At 35.3% G+C, this 19509-nt stretch overlaps 1 protein-coding gene across 2 annotated transcripts in view; it reads left to right on the forward strand.

Annotated features, from left to right (window-relative positions):
- Nucleotides 1–19509, forward strand: part of PDS5B (PDS5 cohesin associated factor B) — an 81637-nt gene that overhangs the window by 13950 nt on the left and 48178 nt on the right. For both annotated transcript variants that reach the window (XM_027906728.1, XM_027906729.1), the window contains exons 6-12: nucleotides 1905–1985; nucleotides 4025–4165; nucleotides 11850–11965; nucleotides 13655–13749; nucleotides 15853–15998; nucleotides 16868–17019; nucleotides 18746–18859. In XM_027906728.1, coding sequence (XP_027762529.1) covers nucleotides 1905–1985; nucleotides 4025–4165; nucleotides 11850–11965; nucleotides 13655–13749; nucleotides 15853–15998; nucleotides 16868–17019; nucleotides 18746–18859 — 845 coding nt within the window. The remainder of the gene's footprint in view (nucleotides 1–1904; nucleotides 1986–4024; nucleotides 4166–11849; nucleotides 11966–13654; nucleotides 13750–15852; nucleotides 15999–16867; nucleotides 17020–18745; nucleotides 18860–19509) is intronic.

The raw sequence follows: 19509 nt of genomic DNA on the forward strand, positions 1-19509 counted from the left end.
TATCTTGGGAAACATTAAGTTCTGAAGTGAACTGATGTGTGAAAGACACAATCTGAAACTGTAATTAATGTGAATCAAAACAGATCTACCTTTTGGAACTCTACTGTGCTAGGTCTGCTGTTTAGATGTGTTTTATATGTAAATCGGATCTTGCTCATGATCCAGAGTTCTCTCTTGCCCAGGTGAAAGTAGTTGTCTTTGTTTTGATGAAGGTCAACTGCGAAGTCAAGAAGGATCAGAACAAGAATTGAAAGTGATGTACATTCCTTGCTATAGAGATTTGTGCCTTTTATTTCCGGAGTAGTTACAGCTCTAGCTGAATAACATAAAACAAATACTACAAGTGGAAATGCGCCTTTTTTTTTTCCTTTTCTGTTTTTTGTTTTCCTCATAACCATAAAGAGAAATCCAGCATGCAGTGCCTTCTCTTTTCTGGGACATGGAACAGCTGTATAGTTTTTAAAAACTGTCAGTTATCCTTGTATCTTCATTAGAATAAGGGAAGAGGAAATTACAGGGATGCTAGGATTTTATGTAAGCATTTGAGCATCCTTGAGATGCTCAAGAATTGGGATTTTTAAGTCACCTTCTGTAGTGGCTCTGAGTAAAACAGATACTTCAGACATGAGTCTTTGTAGTCTTTTGACTTCAGTCACCTGACTTAATTCTACCAGTAGGCAAATCAAAGATTTTTTTGTCTTACATTATCAGAAAATGTTACTCTGTTCCCACTGCTGTTTAGAAGCCTGTAGTTCTATAGAGTTTTTAAAATTTCAGGCAGTATTTTCCATCTCTTTGCAAATCGGTTTTTTTTCATTTGGACAGCTATAATGAACCAAACACACGCAGGTAAAAAAAATACTCTGAGTGTGGCAGTGCATCTTGTGTTTGCTTTTCATTATGCAAAAATTAAGTTTCCTTGCTTTTATGGATGAGACATATATAAACAATAAACAACCAAAACCTACCCTTTTTTGCTGTTACCTTGTGAATTGAATATGCTGGGGTTTTTTAAATTGCAAAGACTAATAAAAATTGTGGGAACTATATTTTTATAGAGACTTTTAGCTATTAAAATACTATATATTCTTGTGTATTGGAGACTTTTCCTTCTTCTGTGTGGTTATCAACTCTGCAGTGGGTGTTGCAAGGGCTGAGTTGTATTTTCTTCTGAAAATTTTTTGAAAATAATTGTGATATAGAAATTGGAGAAAGGATGTAGCAACTAGAGCGTGGAGAATGTGTGCTGGGAAAGGAAGGAAACAATGATAGAGCAATAACCCAATTAGAGAAATGGAGAGATAGGAATGTTGGGAAGGGGGGGGTCTGTTTTCTAAATTTTCTGTTAGTTTCTTTGTATTTTATTCTTCACCCTTTTTTGCTCATGAACTAAAATTCTAGGGTTTTTTTCTTTGCTGTCTTGGACAACACACTAAGTATCTTTGCACGGTACGATGAAGAGGCTGTGATGGTGGTTCACAGGTGACTGCTTGATACAAGGACAGAATCGTACTTTCTGCCACAATCTGTTCAGTCTTTCTTTTGTGGCGACTTTAAATGTTGCTTTATATTGCTTTCCTGTTTTTTTGGGGAACCTGATAAAGAGGAGCTGTAAAATATAGGTACTGACTTCAATGAGTATCAGTCTTAGATGTGCAACTAAAAGTAAGCCCTCATTTGCCAGGAAAAAGGTTTTCTCTCAGTAGTATCAGTGAAGACACAAAGCTTTGTTTGGAATGGCTTTGTTTTTTCTATTTTAACTTTATTACTGAAAGTATAAAAAGAACAGACCGTTCCTTTAGTGCATTTATCAGTACGTGGTAGCTTTAAATTCTTGGGTTTATTTTTAGGATTAATGCATGTGCTTAAAAAAATTCTGTTTTGTTCTCTTTTTTCTTTCTCAGAATCTAAACAAGCAAGCCTATGATTTGGCAAAGGCTTTACTAAAGAGGACAGCGCAAGCCATTGAACCGTACATTACTAATGTAAGTGAAGACTGCAGACAAATATGGAAATAAGGTTTTTTTGACTGAGCTGTGTTATAAAAAGAGTGAATTGCAACTTTTTACAGACTTTTAATTTTCTTTGAAAGAATTATTATAAAGATGAAGCACTGTGTAACCTGTCCTTTTGGGTCTGATTCTTCACTGTATATAATCTACTAAGCCTGTAATAATTTTGATTTATGAAATGCAATGGATAGTTTACTTTTTACTTTGGAAGTTTTGGAAGACCTTGAAAGTCAATCTTTAGAGTGACTGGAAGACCAAATATATCTATATGTATTGTTCCGATAAAAATGTGTAAACACATTGTTTCTGTGGCAAAATTCTTCCTTTAGTGAGGAGATGAGACTATTTAGAAGCCAAAGGAGGTGAAGGTAGAGCAGTATTGTAATGCTGTTATTACATGAGTGGGAAAAGGAAACAGAATCTAAGAATAGGTGGTAAGGAAGAAAACCTAGTAGCCAAGTGTAGACATCATTGTCACATGATGTAGACATCATTGCCACTGTAATAGAAGATGAATGAGGGGAAGTAAAGTTCAGACAGGATTATGCTCTAACTTTAGTTGCACAATAGAAAAGACTATTTTTTTTTTTTTTTAGTAGTTGAGGATGTAGCAACTACATCCTCATGACATCTATCCAAAACCTCCAGAGCTTGAAGACAATAGCAAATCTTCACTGCTTCTGGTTGCTTTCAGACTTGTAATGTTTGTAGTACTTGGAAAGTGGGTATCTCCTATGATTTTGGAAAATTTTCAGTGAAAACTCTTACTTCTAACCTGCTATTTGGGAAGGTTCATCTGTAAGGTTAGATTACAAACTGGGTGACATTTTGTGAGCTTTAAGGAAGTAAATAAGTATCTTCTATTCATGGAAAGAATGTGCATGGGGGTCTTCTGTTCTTTCTTTCCCATGAGTGAGAAATAAGCTGTTCTGAAAGTTTTCTTTCTTAAAATACATCGAAAACACAGTAACAGTTAATTGTCTAAACAGGAATATATATATATTCCAGGCAACTATGTATCCAGAAAAGCAACATGTTTCAGGAAGACAGTCTTTAACTTCTCATGAAGTCATGAACACTTTTCTGTTATTTTCTAGTAATTACTAAGTGAACTGTTGACTTTTTCTACTGCCTCACTTGTTGGGGGTTCATTCTCTAACTTTAGAAACTGGTAGCTTTCAAGTTTTTATTGATATGATTAACTTTGTCAGGTACAGAGTGATATTTTTCTGTCCCAAGTTTGGAAGTAGAAAACTGAAGTGCCAGTTACTTGTGTTCTGTTGTCTTAGTGGCAGGTGTAATTTGTTTAGGCATACTTGTGAGTGGTTTTAATCCAAGGAGAAGAAAAATGTTCCAAATTGTATCCTCCTGCTAATGAGTAGAGGGTACTATATTCTTTCCTACCCATCTGAGAGGACATAGTTGAAAGTAGTGTGGCAATATTTTCTTTAATGAGAAGTATGAATTTTCCCTCAAACTTGTCAAGTTTACCAAGAAAGAATAATTGCTTTACAGCTGCACTGTGCTCCTTGTAAAACAACTTCTGGAACAGTCAGTTATTAATTCCTGTGCTTTTCTTTCAACTCCTTAACCTGTTTAATGTAGTAATTAGCCAGTTGTTCCAGCCTTGTTTTGACTAAATGTTAGAATACTTCTGAAGTGATGGTCCTTAATAGTGAAATAACTCTAAATATAGTCACATTATAAAAAGATGTGATGCACAGGAACTCCTCTAAAGTTTAGTTTCTTAAATTAGTTGTAGGCCTGCTGGGCTAAACGAAACATCACTTTTAATCTGCTTTCCTCTGTGTATAATAATGAATACAAAGCAGTGATATTCTAGGATTTCTACTACAGAATTCTGATCTACATGTGCCACTCCCGCCTTTTTTGTATACTAGTGAAATTAATGTTGTACAATTAAAAGGTAGATTTTGTGGCTGACAAGCGTAAGATTTGGAAAAGTATATATACATTCTTCTTGTTGTTATGTGCTCTGTTTTATTTTCCAGTTCTTCAATCAGGTCCTCATGCTTGGTAAAACATCAATTAGTGACCTGTCAGAGCACGTGTTTGACTTGATTCTGGAGTTATACAATATTGACAGTCACCTCTTGCTTTCTGTTCTACCACAGCTTGAATTCAAACTTAAGGTAAACACTTCTTGTCTTTTCTCTATATTTGAAATGTGTATGCTTTGACTGTTAATGTGTTGGGTTTTTTTCTGAGAAGTTCATCAAATTGTCTTGCATACAAAACTAAACTTATATTAAAATATACTTTCGCTGCCTTGTTTAAAGGAATACTCATTAAAGCCTTCAAAAAGCATAATTTAACTTCAGATGTATTAACCCACAGTGCATGTATGCATATATTTAGGTTTTGATTGGTAGATTTTTTGGCTTGTATCTTTCAAGCAATAACTTGATTTTTGGATGACCTGAAAGTTTCACCTGTTTTGTTCCTGGTTTTACTGTATTATTTATTGTGAAAGAGTTAATATATTGAGTATATATATTGATGTACTAACAATTTTGTCCAAATAGTAGTTCCACGACAAGTGTAAACAGAGAATTGGAATGCATAAAAATGCCTTGTAGTAATTGCTGCAATGCCTTTTATGATTTTTCAGGATTATTTCATGTGTCTGGAGGATAGCTGGTGTTAGCTACTTTAATCTGTATTTTCCTTTTTGGCTTTCTTTCCAGAGTGTCTCCATCACTTGGAGAAACGCAATATAACAGTTGGCATCCCCTGCCAACTTATCCTGCACTACTTTTATTCTGTTTGTCGTTCCTCAGGGCTTCCATGGAAGTGGGGACTTCGATTAGTGTAGTATTACTATGTTTCAAAGGGTGTTATTAAACTTGAGGGCTAATGTGCAATGGGTCATTTCTAAATTTGTATGCATTTTTACTATTGAGGATGTAGTTTAGGTCTGTAGCACCTTTGGCCTGTTCTTATTGCAATTTTAATAGTCATAATGGCTTGCTTATGCCTATTATTTTTCCGTACTGTTGGTAGGAAGGCATGCTACACTTGTTGAATGAGGGTTTTTTTTATTGCTTTTATCTTTCCATCACATTTCTGGAAGAAGTAGGGTTCAATTTACTGCTTACTGTCTGTGTCTTTGAAGTAGACCTTTTTCAGCCTTTAATTCCTGCTCTTACAGAGGCAAACAATTATCGTAGTCAATCCAATAAAAGCAGTACTTCTGCAGTTGAAGATGTTATTCAGGATATTTAATCTTAACTGCCTCCATATCCTTTTCATAGTACATAATTGCAGTACCTTTCCCATCTTTAGGTCCACTTAAAACTGCAGGTTTTGTCATCCTCCTCCTTCATTGACTCTCATATTTTAATACCGATGTCTTTTTTGAATCAGCAAGTCAAGTAGTAGGTATTGAAGTAAAAGTTTGTGAAGTATGTTTAGGTCAAATAAATTGTTTCACAGAAACATCCAGTTTTTGTTCTATGAGATTGTCTGATATAGCTCTAGAATACACAGTTGTGCTAACAGCAAATATTTGGGGTGCTAATGGGGTAGTGGACCAATCTCGTATTGCTGCTTTGCTGCTAGAGAGATATGTATTACACCTTAGCAGATGATCATAGAATCATAGAATGCCAGGTTGGAAGGGACCTAGCTGCGTCCTATAATGTCCAGCATCAGGGAATCTACTGTTTCCCTTGGGAAAGTATTCCAATGGCTGAATGCTCTCGTAATGATAAATTTTCCCCTTGTGTCCAGTGTTGAAGGAAAGCTGTGATGATTTGAGCAGTTGAGTTGTGGAGATGTGCCAGTGTGATCTCATCTTGCATGTGTTGAACACACGGAATGTGATATAGGATCTGTGCTTTTCAAAGATAAATTGAATAATTGTTCTCTGTGTTTTTGCAAATGTGCATTTTCTTTTTAATTGGTTTTCAAAGCAGTAAGTAAATTGTGGCCAGATGAAGTACTCTCATGGCAGACTTATCAAAGCAGGACACCAAGTGCTCTAGCTCACTTTAAAGCTGAGATGTAACTTGGTTTCAGGTGCAAACTTGGAAAGCTCTGAATGAATTTAAATGGAATACAGTATTTTTGATAATTTCAAGGAAATTTAAACTAAAAGAAATAAATCAATTTCTTAAAGTATTTTTAAAATGTTTTGTTAATACTTTGAGTCATTTTTCCCAAGAGCTATTCTTTTTAAATTACTTCAACATTGTATAAAAGTCTTTTTGCCTGTAGAAAATGATAAATGGTAGCTTTCACAGAAATGTTAAACATTACTTTCCTTTTTTTAGTTTTTCTTTACTGGCCCTATCATGCAAAGGCTGAAGAACAATGGAAGTCAACTCAGTAGGGCACAGGACTTCAAAATAAATTGGGAAATAACAATTAGGCCTTAGAAAACAATGATGTGATGTGGGATTTCTGGTCCTGCTTTGTTGGAAGTTGTTGAAGTTTCAACAGTATGCTGTTGTTGGCAGATCGTGTGCCTGGTGTCTCCAGCTACCGATCAGTTCAGCTACTCATCTACAAAGAGCTGTAACTTGGCTTAGTGGGAGGTCACGCCCAGGCTTCTGCCATGAATGTGCGTGGCTTATGGCGAATCTGTATTGGGCTTATGAATTCTGTTTGAGGACAGACTGAACTCTGTGAGGTCTGTTGTATGTACAGCTGTTTCATGATTGCAAGGGCTGCCCTGCTGCCTTCCATTCTAGTAGTATTGAAGAGGGGAAAAAAAGGGTGCTTTTGGTCCTGATTGTTCCAATTTTGAGAACCGCCTTCTGTTCTTGGAGGATGCTAAAAGCTCTTGGTATTCTTGACTTATTCTTTAGGGATAGTTCACATGTTTCATCCTAAACTTTGAGTACTCAGCTTTGAGGCGAGAGCTGTGACACCTCCAAAAATATTAAGACCATGTTCCATTCTGCTAGAAGTCACACACAGTGAGACAGAATGGACAAGAGAGAGAGAGAGAGTTTATTTCAGGGGGTCAGCTAGCTTATATGGGGCAGAGTATGGAATGTGTAGAATTTGGGAGGATTTTAGGGAGTTTAATACAAAGAGATGTCTATATAAGGAGAAATTAAACTAAACACATCCTAATATGGGTAAGAAAGACAGGGAAAAGCTATAAATTGTAACTAATAGGGCCAGTGAGCATAGGGGTTACAATCAGCAGATAGGGACAGGGTTAACAATAATTGAAACTGCACATTACACACAGAGCAGAATTTTTTCTAACAACATTGTTACTAAACTGAATAAACATAACACTTTTATAACATGAAAAGCAGTCTCTGAGGTAGGAAGTTATCTGTTGCCGAGTAGTTTAGCTGCATTCCAAAGCTGTCTTCTCTTCAAATCCCTTTTTCTTCAGAGACTTTTCTCCACCAAGAATATATTTCTTGCGGTGAACTTCCAACTATTAGTCTGACAGTCTAGGTGCTGCGTGTTTCTCTGATGGCGATACTGGTTTTTTAAACTGATTCCTCCTGGTATCAGCAAGTTTACCTCTAGTTGCATATTGTGTATGTGCAACAGAATTTCTGTGTAATATCTTGTTTCTTTGTTTCTAAACATTTAGCCTGGAGAAAAGCAGACTCGGGAGACCTTATTGCTCTCTACAACTACCTGAAAGGAGGTTATAGCCAGGTGGGGGTCAGTCTTTTCTCCCAGATTACAAGTGACAGGACCAGAAAAAATGGCGTGAAATTGCACCAGGGGAGGTTTAGATCGGATAGCAGGAAAAATTTCTTCACTGAAAAGATGATCAAGCAGTGGAACAGGAGCCCAGGAAAGTGGTGGGATCACCATCTCTGGAAGTTTTCAGGTGTATGGATGTAATGGTTCAGTGGTGAGCATGGTAGTGCTAGATTAACGTTTGGACTCAATGATCTTGCAAAAAAATTTTCCAACCTTAATGATTCAATAATCCTATGATTTTTGTGGTACATTTTGAAAATGACATGATGGTGGTTTTCTCCCGATCACCAGGTGAGCTTCACTGAGCCATCTCCACTGCTTTCCAGTTGATTGGGCTGCCTTGCTCTCAGCCTCTGCAGCTGATGGGAGTTTGAGGATGTGAACAAACATCTATGTGTTTTTAACTCATTAGCTGACAGAATCCAAATCTCTTGCTCTCCATCTCCCTGAACTTATTTGAACTCTTTGTGGCAGGAAGCCTCCTGGTTTATCTTCATGGGTTTAGGGTCTTATGGAAGTTCTAGACTGTCTCTTGAGGGTGGGTAAAATCCAAGGGCTTTCCTGTCAGTGGCCAAATAAATTTTTTGACCATGGTTAGAGGGGTTAAGAAGCTCTTAGTGTGAAACTTGTAAGAGAGTTTAGGTGTCTCAGAGACACCATTGAACATATTTACTATTTTAGATCTAAACGACGTGGTCACCTGGTGTTCAAGCCCCTTGATATTTTGGTACAACAGTGAGGGAAAAGGTAAAAGCTTCTCCTTGTGCTTCCTCCCCCACATCTGCTGAGGCAGTGCAGAAAGTTGAGAGGGGACACATACTCATTCGTAAAAGGTCAGGGAAAGGAGGAGGAAGGGTTTGTTCGTACTCAGGGTGTTTGTCTTCCCAAGCACTGTGCAAGCAGAGACCCTGCTTTCCAGGAACTGCCAGGACATCTCTCTGCCAATGGGATGTAGTGAATGAATTCCACTTTTTGCACTGTTTGCACACACAGCTTTTTCTTGTCAAACTGTTGTTATGTTGATCCATGAACCTTTTTTAACGCTCCTTCTCTTCCTGTCTTTGTAAAGGAGAGGAGAGTGAGAGGCGGGGTGGGTGTTTGGCTTTTGGCTGGGGTCAACCCACCACACCTTTATAGATTTTTGTAAAGAAAAACTCCTGTGTTCTTGGGTGGCAGAACTCTGTTGCTAAGCTCTGTGAAAGCTGTGTCAAATCATAGTTACTCTTTACTAGGAATTTTTTTTTTTTTACCTGATTTTGGAAAGGAGTCTGGGGAATTAACAGGAGAATGAGCACTGAGATTCATTTAACTTAAACTCTTCTGTGAGGGTGAGTCATTTGTGCCTGATCTTGGCATTTTAAGGTGGTGTATTTAGAGATCTAGCACTGACACAGAAGAGTTACTGGTTCAGAAAAGAGGTAAAATGCATTACTGTGTAGGTCAGCTTGTAAGGGTAACTGATATTTCTTCATTCAAATTTAATATTTGAATTTTACAAATGTCTGTTGCAGAAAGTGAATAACAATTTAAAGTTCAGGAGAGTTAAAAATGGAGTATTTGGGAAATAACTGTAATGAGGCTTAAGTTTTTATCTAACTACATTACTAAGCAAATATGATGTAATGAATAAAATCAATAAAAGGTTGACTTCTGTTATTGTAGAGCTGCCTTTCTTCTTGGAGATGGTAGTTAAAATTTTTTGCAAGTTTCAGATTATGTGTCCACTTCTATTCCCAAATCCCTCCAGATCTTTAATGCTGCCTATTCTCCTGGACTCAGTAGTGGTAACAATCTGACTGACTTCAGATGCTGTTAGTGACAGACCCTATGTCTTGGCAGAAGAACCAGCTACCTGTGTCTTGGGAGCATATATGGGGAACTGAAAATGTCGATGTTCAGTGTCAATTTTTATTGACAAATCATGATGGAACACTATTAAACAGAGTGCTGGATTTAGCTAAGAGAAGAGGTGAAGGGTGTGACTCTTCACATACACAATGTCTCATAGAATGGAGAAATATTAAGATTTTTTAGAGTTTATGATGGCATTTTTTCCCCTCCCTCATAAAGAGTATAGATTAAAGTAGAATAAAGGACTGTAACAGTGATTCATTCATTCAATAAGAAGTAATGAATGATTTTTATTACCTTTTAGGAGCTTATATAAGCATGTTTCAAGGAGACCAGCATCAGGGTACAAATTTAGAAAGTACCAAATATTTTTGTCCATTATCACAAAATATTAGTTCTTTCTACAACAAGACTAGAAACACAAGTTGTTGTCTTATAATTGGATTAGTGACTGATACAGTAGAAGCTTCTGCAGCTAATTCATTAAGGATATTTTAGGGTTTTGTTGTTGTTTTGTTAGGTTTTGTTAGGTTTTGTTGGTTAGGTTTTCTTGTTGTTTTGTGGGCAGTTTTTTGTTTTGTTTGGTTGATTCCCCCTCCCCCACCCTCCATGTTTCTGGTTGGGGTTTTTGTTTGGTTGACTTTTTTCCTATATTCCTGGCTGTTTAATTAAGTAATTGAAAGTTTAATGTGCTCCCAACTCTTCCACCCCCCACCTTCCTTCCACGCTCTGGAGTGTCTTGCTGCGGATCTCTGTTGATTACCTAGAAAAATTCAGAGATGCTTAGTATTTTTAATGTTTCGTTGGTTTAAGCAGGATGTGATGTAAGTCATGGAGGTTGAACTAATACAGGCTATCAAAAAAATGAAAAATTCTTAACCATGAGGCCACAGAATAAGAATGTGTAGTGTAATGGACACTTAATAGCTGAAACTGATCAAGAAAAAGCAATATCATTTATGGCAGATTAAGAGGAGGAGGATGTAGAAGGCTTCCAGTAATGTCAATCTGAATGTTAATTGGAAAAAATTAGATACAGAAAAACCCATAATAATGGATTTGCTATTAATGCTTCCAGTACTTAATACTAAAGTGTATTTAAAAACAATTAGTTTTTTGTAATGTAGAAATATATCAGTGTTAAAAATTACTGCTTCCCTAACTTCTCTCGCTCTATTACTTTAAATGTTTTACAGCTGCTTTTACTGTTCTTGGGGTTCTGAATTAAAATGACATGCTGGCAAACTTTTCAGCCCTCTTAGGATGTTGAATCAGGAGAAATAGTTTGTCTTTAAAACTGTGGTGTTGTGTCAAGGCACTCCGACAGCTATATTGTGCTCTTATTTCTTGTTCATATTCAAAAGGTGATGCTGAACTAAAAAGGATGTCAAAGATGGTAGAAAAGAACAGTCTTTCAAAGTCTTTATTACCAGGGGAAAAAAGCTGGAAATAATAAGGGATGAGCAAAATTTAATAAATATCCACTGATTTTAGCTACTCCCTTGAAAAAAACAGTTATGGTTTTTCCCTTTAATAAGTAAAAAAGGAAATAAATTGGTGAACAGTAAGTACATACTAATCGCACAAATGTTAGCTTACATTTCTAGACTGTGTATTAAGCTTCAAACACTGTTTGTTGTATTAAACAAATGTAATACAAACCAATGATAATGAAAATACACCAGTGAAGGCCTTGTTAGTGCTAATTTTAAACATGAAAAAAACTATCTGTTGTACTTCAGCATTTTTAAAAATAGGCTTAAATATACAACTATATCCTGTGGATCTCAGATCTTGGTTACTTAAACTATTTTTCTCTAAAAACTGTTATCTTAAAATAATTTTCTTTTAGTTAAGGACTATTCTTGAGAACTGTTAACTTTTATGTGCAGACAAACATTAAATGAGTTTTGTGTTATGTTGTGTCTGAACCTGTGTAAGCTTCTACATGTACATATCAGATTTCCTAACACTATCTGTAATCTGTATGTAAGAGTTAAAAAGATGCATTTATATGTGTATTTTTCACTAGGCTTTGTTCACACAGTTTTTTTTCTCTCTGCATTTTTTTTCATTTTCACTGCCTTTATTATTTTGTCTTCTCTCAAAAATAGTCAGAGTTTTTTGTCTTGAGATAGGCATTTGTATACATGAGAAGTCTATTGATCTGTATTTTTGGTATTTCTGGAAGTGTATTAGTGTAAAAACTGTAGAAAATAGAACTCTATTTTTTAGTTTAGTTTACTTTTTTAATTAAAAAAAAAAAATCTGTTCATTTTCCAGAGCAATGACAATGAAGAACGTCTGCAGGTTGTAAAACTTCTAGCAAAAATGTTTGGGGCAAAGGATTCGGAGTTGGCATCCCAAAACAAACCACTTTGGCAGTGCTACCTGGGAAGGTATATTCTGGCTAGTTCCCTGTCTGGGGAGGGAAAAGCATTCAGTGAAGTTCAGTTCAGGTTTTTTGTTTGGGTTTTTTTATATGACAGATAAGTGTGAATTCCTTCTTGCTGCGTTATCTGAAATCTGACAGATAGTGCTAAAGCAATTTTACATATATTTTCTACATCTGTCATTCTCCAGAGTGAGCATTTACAAATCATCCCCTTATAAGTTCATTTTTTTTCAACTATCTGTATTGCCATTGTCAAGAAAAATGCATGCTGTATTTTAATTTCTTCAGAAGTGAATCTATTCAATGATGGATTAATTCAAAAGCAACATCAAATGACATTTGCAGTATCAGGTGATATTAGAACTGCTTTTGGGGCTTTTATATACAGTCTTTGAATGCTATTTTCAATTATTTTAATTGTTATAGTACATTAAAAGAACTCTGTAATATTTACAATGCTGCAAGCATACTTAATCTTTTGGTTTTGAAATATTCTGCCAGTTTGATACAGAAAATATAGCTGGAGCTTGTAGTCAGGAGAAACTTAAGAATGGCTACTATGATGAAAATGTTTTTGATTCTAGTAAATGAGGATAAATTCTAAAATTTAATACAAACACAGTAGTTTATAATGTAGCATTCAATTGTATCAAAAACAGAGTTCTCAAATATTACTTTTGAAAGTATGAGAAACTTAATTGAAGGAAGATATTTTGCTTGAAAGTATATAAGTATTTAAACATGGAATGTGATCAAAAAATACCACATCTCATTGGGCCCAAAGGAAAGTACTTCATTGCATGATGATGTGGATACGTGCAGATTGTTCATAATTACTTTTTCAGCTAGTTATGGATCATATAGATGCATTTACTGCTTTCAGGGATTTTCACAAAATTTTAGTAGCTGGGTTATTGAAGGAAGCATTCTGAAAATCTCCTGATTTTGAAAACGTACCTGGCTTTTACTAAAACAGTTATTCCTTAAGATTTCTTTATTTGATAAATAAGCATTTCAACAGCAACGATGTCCTAAAATTTTGTTTTTAATTTGTTTAAAACCAAGCATTTTGAGGAGAGCTTGAAAATGCATTTAATTTTTAAAAATACTTGTCTGTAACTAATTGTGTCAATAGTTTTATTACAAAATTACTTATATAAAAATTGAAAATGAGAAAATACTACTTTGCAAGCATCAAACGTAATTCAGTCTTTCAAAAAGAAATCTTGTTAAATGACCCATCTCAGAAGAAATTTGAAGTAGACTAGATGTGCATTTGTTTGCTGTTTGTCATATAGTTTAAGGAGGGGATGAATATCACACTTATAAAACTTTTAGTTGCTTATACATTATGGTTAATTATCTGCAGTGTTACAGAAAATAGTTTAAATGTATCAGACATTCTTCTAATAAATAGTTTTAATCTGACTGGGAGTTTTTCATCTGTACCAGGAGAGGAAATTTCTTTTCATGTTCAGAACATGAAATAATAAATGAGTACAAGAATTTTTTTCTTAAGCTATAGACAAGTCTACTTAATACTCTGAAGTCAGAGATGTTATATTAATTTAACTGTGCATAGGAAACATAAAAGATATTTTCAATAGTATTTGAGATTGTGTAGAAATATACAAATTGCTTTGGTCAAAGTAATATTTTTGTTATTGTAATGCATTGTCTTGTTTCAAACTAGGTTTAATGATATCCATGTACCTATTCGTCTTGAATGTGTGAAATTTGCAAGTCACTGCCTTATGAACCATCCTGACCTGGCAAAAGACTTAACAGGTATGAGATTTATTATAACATTAGAACACCATTTTAAGTCTCCTGGAAAAGTCAAGAAGGTCGGTTGTAATCCTATGTAACAGTCAGATGTTGTGGAGGACCTAACTGATGTTGGAGGCATCAGCCACGGAGTCCCTGCCTTCAGTCCCTGCTTCTCAGGCTGAGGGGCTTGTACATAAAGAAGGCCTTAACCAGAGAGGTCACTCTCCCTCTCCTATAGTAGTTGCATTCCCAACTGCTGCTGAAGTTAAGCACTATAGGATCATTTATTAATTAGGGTGCAGAGCAGAGACTTCAGCTCCACAAAGCTGAAATGTGTAAGTCTTATATGGCCACTTTTTAAAACGTGAAAGCAGTTGAGATAACTGTGACCACAGCTTCAGTTTCACCTCCATCAAATCAAACACAGCCTGTAATTCAAGACCTCTGTAGGAAGAAGGCAGCTGGCATCAACTGCAGCATTTAGTATTTGTTGCTTGCAATGTCTTAATGAAAAAAAGTGTTAATTAATGAGAAATGGTCCGTTTGGTTTGGAGACTATATATCCCCTGATCAATAAACTCCTAACTGTAATTTTTTGGAGGCAATATCTTTGGCTATTTGGTCTAAGGAATGAATTTAAAGGACTGTGAGGTGTATGGGATTGCCTTCCTGCTTGCTGAGCATTTGTCAAGTTGTACACAAATAGAGGCAGGCTAGAGTCATCCTGTACTTATGGAATTGTTAAGCCAGCTTACAAAAAAAAAAAAAAAGTCTAGACCTTTCCTTAATGAAACGGTAAAAATACTTCCCTTTAGATTATCAGAATTATATTTTTTTTAAATTTTTTTTAACACTGCAGAAAGACTTTGTGCCCCCTCTAATGGTATCCTCTGGGAAATGTAATTTTGCTTGCCCCTCCTCTCTCTCCCAACAGCACTTAGAGAAGTCAAATTGTTGAAAAATTTCTCTGACTCGTTGGTGTTTGAGACTAGAATTGTTTTGTGTAATGATGGTGTTTTTCATTTGTTTTAGTTTGTGTTCCTATAGAACTAAACTTAACAAAAAAAAGTCTCATTGAATTTAAAAGGTTATAACCTCCATAAGTGCAAAGCCTTAATTTCTTGATGTGCTTGGGCTGATTACCAGGAGTGCTAATGGCCAGTGTTTCAGATGAGACTAGAAAATTTTCAGTGGACACTGAACAGGTTACTTCATTCAGAGTAAACTTTGAGTTGGCAAAGTTTCTTAATGTTCTCAGTGTTTCACTGATGTATGCAGTGTATTGTGATCTTAATAACTTCTATATGCATGTTTCTACCTGTTTGTGCTTCTAAATTAACCTAAGATGCATAGTTCTAAAAAGGTGCATGAACTTTGCCGTTTTATTTGGCAGCTTTCTAAATGGCAATAGGTAGCTAACTTGTTTGACATCTAAAAGCAGAAGTCTGAAAATGTTGATAGTAGAAGATCATTGGTGTTAGCAAATAAGTAGCAGTCGGCTGAAGTAACCTAGAAAGAATGTTTTTAGATGAATAAACTAGGATGTGTCTAAATAAGCATTGTAGTTTGAAGTATGGCACATAATTTGTCACTGCTTACAATGCTTACATGGCTCACACTGTGGAGTATTCCTGGAGCATGTGAACTAGATTCCTTGTGGATAATACAAAAGCTGTGATTAGGAGTGCAACTAATGTGCTCCAGCAGGCAAAGGTGATGAAGTCTGCAGGAAAAGAGTAGCCTTTAGCCTGATGTAAGACTTAAAAATGTATGTAGTACGGTTATCAAGTTCTCAAGCACTGTTTGTTCTGCTCTACAGATCCAATCCCGCTTGGCTATAATAGTTGCTTTCATATACAATACATAGTGTAACTACTCTAGAAATATTAAAAATAAAAATGTAGCCCCATAATTCTTACTTCAGTAATGCCAAATAAATATTTGACATTCTAAGCAAATAAAAAGTTTTACTGACATTCCAGTTAATCTTAGAGGAAACTATTGGTTTCTTACTGCTGGTGCTCCAAATGGAAGAAAATAATTTTTTCTCCTTCTGTCAGGACTGTGTAGAGTGAGGAAAGTAGTTGGACTGAAATACTGACTCTATATTTTTTTTTACAGAATATCTTAAAGTAAGGTCACATGATCCTGAAGAGGCCATACGGCATGATGTTATTGTATCCATAGTTACTGCTGCTAAAAAAGATCTTTTGCTTGTCAATGATCACCTGCTAAATTTTGTCAGAGAACGAACACTGGACAAGCGGGTAAGAAAAAATTAGTATCAATAATGGCTGTGCGTTATGTTTTTAAACTGTAATTCAGCTTTTTAAAAAGCAGTGCTTTTAAAAATTGGTGTACTAATTTTAAAATTACAAATGAAAACCAGTATAGTGCATAAAATTTTGAAGCAGTCTATCAGTGAGGCATCTTTCCCCCCGACTAGAATGCTACATTTTTCATTGTGCTGTGTTTTTAATTATGATGATGATAGATTTAAATAAATAAATAGGCTGCAACACAACAATGTTTTTCCAGTTGTCTGGTTCTCCTTGTAAAACATCCTAAGATTTTCCTTATGCAATTTTGCAATCAGGTTTCAAAATGTATTGTAGATTACTGATGAAAATACTCCACCATCAGAGGTAGCTAGTTAACCTGCTTTTAATTAGGTAATTGGAAGACTGCAAATCAGCATTATAGCTTTCACATTTGAATAGTATCTAAGTTTAGTTTAATTATGTTGCAAGTTGTAAAATTTTTACTGTACTTATGTTAAAGTACAGTAAAAAAGTTTGATGGCAGACTTTTAAAATTATCAGCTGACCTTTTTTTTTTTTTTTTTTTCATTTGGTGATATGCTTTTCCTTTTTGCAGCCATAACACAAGGGTGTTGGCTTACATTTGTAATAATTCTAAATTCAAGAGGCTTACTTGCATGGTAGTTACTAATGTTGAAAGGTTTAACATAATAGATATGATGCAATATACATCCTCATGAGAAACTCTTGCACAATTTACCTTTTTTAAGAATTAAATTATGTTATTTAGGTGTAGACTATGAAATAGCTAGAGGAAATACTGCAGTTTTTTCAATTTTGAACTACTAAACTTGGTATTATTTCTTTTTCTCAAGTGGAGAGTGAGGAAAGAGGCTATGATGGGACTTGCACAAATATACAAGAAATATTCATTACAGTCAGAAGCAGGAAAAGAAGCTGCAAAACAGATATCATGGATCAAAGATAAACTTCTGCATATATATTATCAGAACAGTATTGATGACCGGTAAGTCAGTGGTGAGAGCTAGGTGATTCAGGGGATAACCGTGGTAACTTATTATGAAGATATGTTTTCCATTTGTGCTTAAGTGCTGATGAGAAGGAGGAAGTGATAATCTTATATATTGTGATTCAGTGCATTATATAACTGAAACCAAATGTTGTCCTGTGTTGATTTCTTCTACCTTATTGTTTTATTTCTTACTTTAGGGCCAAAAGTGATTCAAAAGGGTCAGATAGGTTGGAATATTTTTAAATTTTTAGCTGTACTTCACCACTACTTCAGTAAAGGAGATTGTTGTACATATTTCAGTAGCTTGTTAATTTTTATGTTTAAAATTCAGGAAGTAAAATTGCTTTAATGATGTTGCTTTAGATTTACGTGTTGTTCCTGCACGTTTTAAAGGTAAGTCTAGTACATGTAGTGGCAGTGGTTAAAGCATTTCACTCTGGAGAGGGTTAGTTTTTCTGTATTGTAGTAGCTGTGAATCAGAGACTTTTGCTGGATTTGTGGTGAAAGGAGTGCCTTTGACATACCAGCTATAGTTTTGTATATGAATGTTGTTATTGAAAAATAGGTGGTTGCACATGGGGAACTACTTTGTGAACTACTGTGCTTTGACTAATCAAGGCTGTTTTGTTGGAAACTTCGGAAATGAGCCTTTGGCCTTCACAGCATGTTGAGATAAAAATGGCATTGAAAACCCATACACATCTTTTCAAAAATCTCAAACCTCAAAGGGTCATCTTCAAATAAGCAATTATTTCATAGTACCATGGAAGTGGACAGAACTGTCTGGATCTTCAGATCCAATTCTACCCACTCACATTTTTCTTTAATTTCAGGATCTTTTTAAACTAGCTGGGTTTTGGGTTTTGATCACCTACTCCAGCTGTGCATAAGGAATTTTCTTCTCTTTTCTAGCCTAAATGATTTTTTTTTAAAACCTGTTTGTTCTACTCTGTTAAAACTGACCTCCGTATTGGACCTCAGTCTGGGACCTTCCTGGTATTTAGGAGAGCAACGTGGGCTTAGTTTTCCTTTTGTTTTTTCTTCTTAGTCTTTTCTGGAAAGCTGTCAGGCCCAAACCTTTCTCTCCTGTTTCCAAATAAGGAGCTTCAATTTATGCAGAAGCTTTTAATAATTCCTTTGTGGATGTACCTGCATTTTTATTGAGGAAGCAAAAGAAATGGGATAAACTCAGCCTTTGGGCAAGGGGCCATGGAAGGGTGGAAGGAAGTCAGCTCCTTCTGACTAGTATTTGAATGCTCTTTCAGGGCTTCATGATAATGTATGATATAATCAACGTGATATTTCTTTTTCTATTTTTTTTAATTTTAGGCCTACTAATTTGGGTCAGTTTATGACTTTACCCCAATAGTGACCTGTAATGAAATTAAATGGTAACATCTTATTGGATTGATAATTAAGAGACATCTTTCTCCAAAATCATTTGGTACCCATCTAAATTAATACATCTGATTTTGATAACGCCATCTCTTAAATGTCCTACTGCTAATTTTGCATCTTCTGCAATGATAAATTCCTGTTTAATTTATGCTGAGTTATATTGGAAGTTAAATAACTTGACCTTCAGGTTTTTGAATAACTCCATTTTTATATTCAACAACTGATCTCTCTGCATAGGTCTGAGAATTTTTGAATTAATGTTTCAGCACTTCAAGTCTGTGTTCTTCCTTCACAGCTAAAGTTTCCCAATCCTTTCTTTCAGGTTACTTGTTGAACGCATTTTTGCTCAGTACATGGTCCCTCACAACTTGGAAACAAATGAGCGAATGAAATGTTTGTATTACCTCTATGCAACACTGGATTCAAATGCTGTGAAGTATGTGCTGTTCTTTACCACTTCAAAAATAATTTTTAATACAAATATTATTGTAAATTAGTTCTGAACTGTTATGAGTTGCCTGACCAAGCCAGTGGACAGAAGTAGTTAACAAACCATCAGAAACCAGAACATAGAAATAGTATCTGTTTTTCAAGCGAGATTTAAAAAAAAACCACTGTGAACTTAATAGGGTGTTTTCTAACAAGGTGTGGTACATTTCAACCATAAACAGCTGAAGAAAGTAGTGTCAAAGATCTGGAAAGAAACTTGAGTGCATGACAGTCCTTTTATGTCTGAAAAGAAATAACATAGATATGGTAGATCAGCCCTGTGTCTTATCTGACAATTTCTCAGTTAATATACTACTTGTTGCAGCAGCTAGGAAGACTGAGAAGGAATTACTTCTTTGTCTTGACTCCTTCAGTATGCGTTTTACTTATGTGCTTTCTCCAGCTTAAAATGGGTAAAAATAGGCACATGAATTTGACTGATAACTGCTATGCTGCTGTTGTAGTCACAGTTGGATTGAGTTTGGATAGTTTTACTTTGTTTTTAATTTAGTAGTACTCAGTCTCTTGAAAATCAAATACAGGTTTTTTTTTCTCATGAGACTAGAAGAGGCTTTGTATATGAAAGAGTGGCTTAAG

Source organism: Empidonax traillii, unplaced genomic scaffold (genome assembly GCF_003031625.1).
Source record: "Empidonax traillii isolate 1590-97213 ecotype Southwest subspecies unplaced genomic scaffold, ASM303162v1 scaffold1347:size381947, whole genome shotgun sequence".
Classification (NCBI taxonomy): Eukaryota; Metazoa; Chordata; class Aves; order Passeriformes; family Tyrannidae; genus Empidonax; species Empidonax traillii.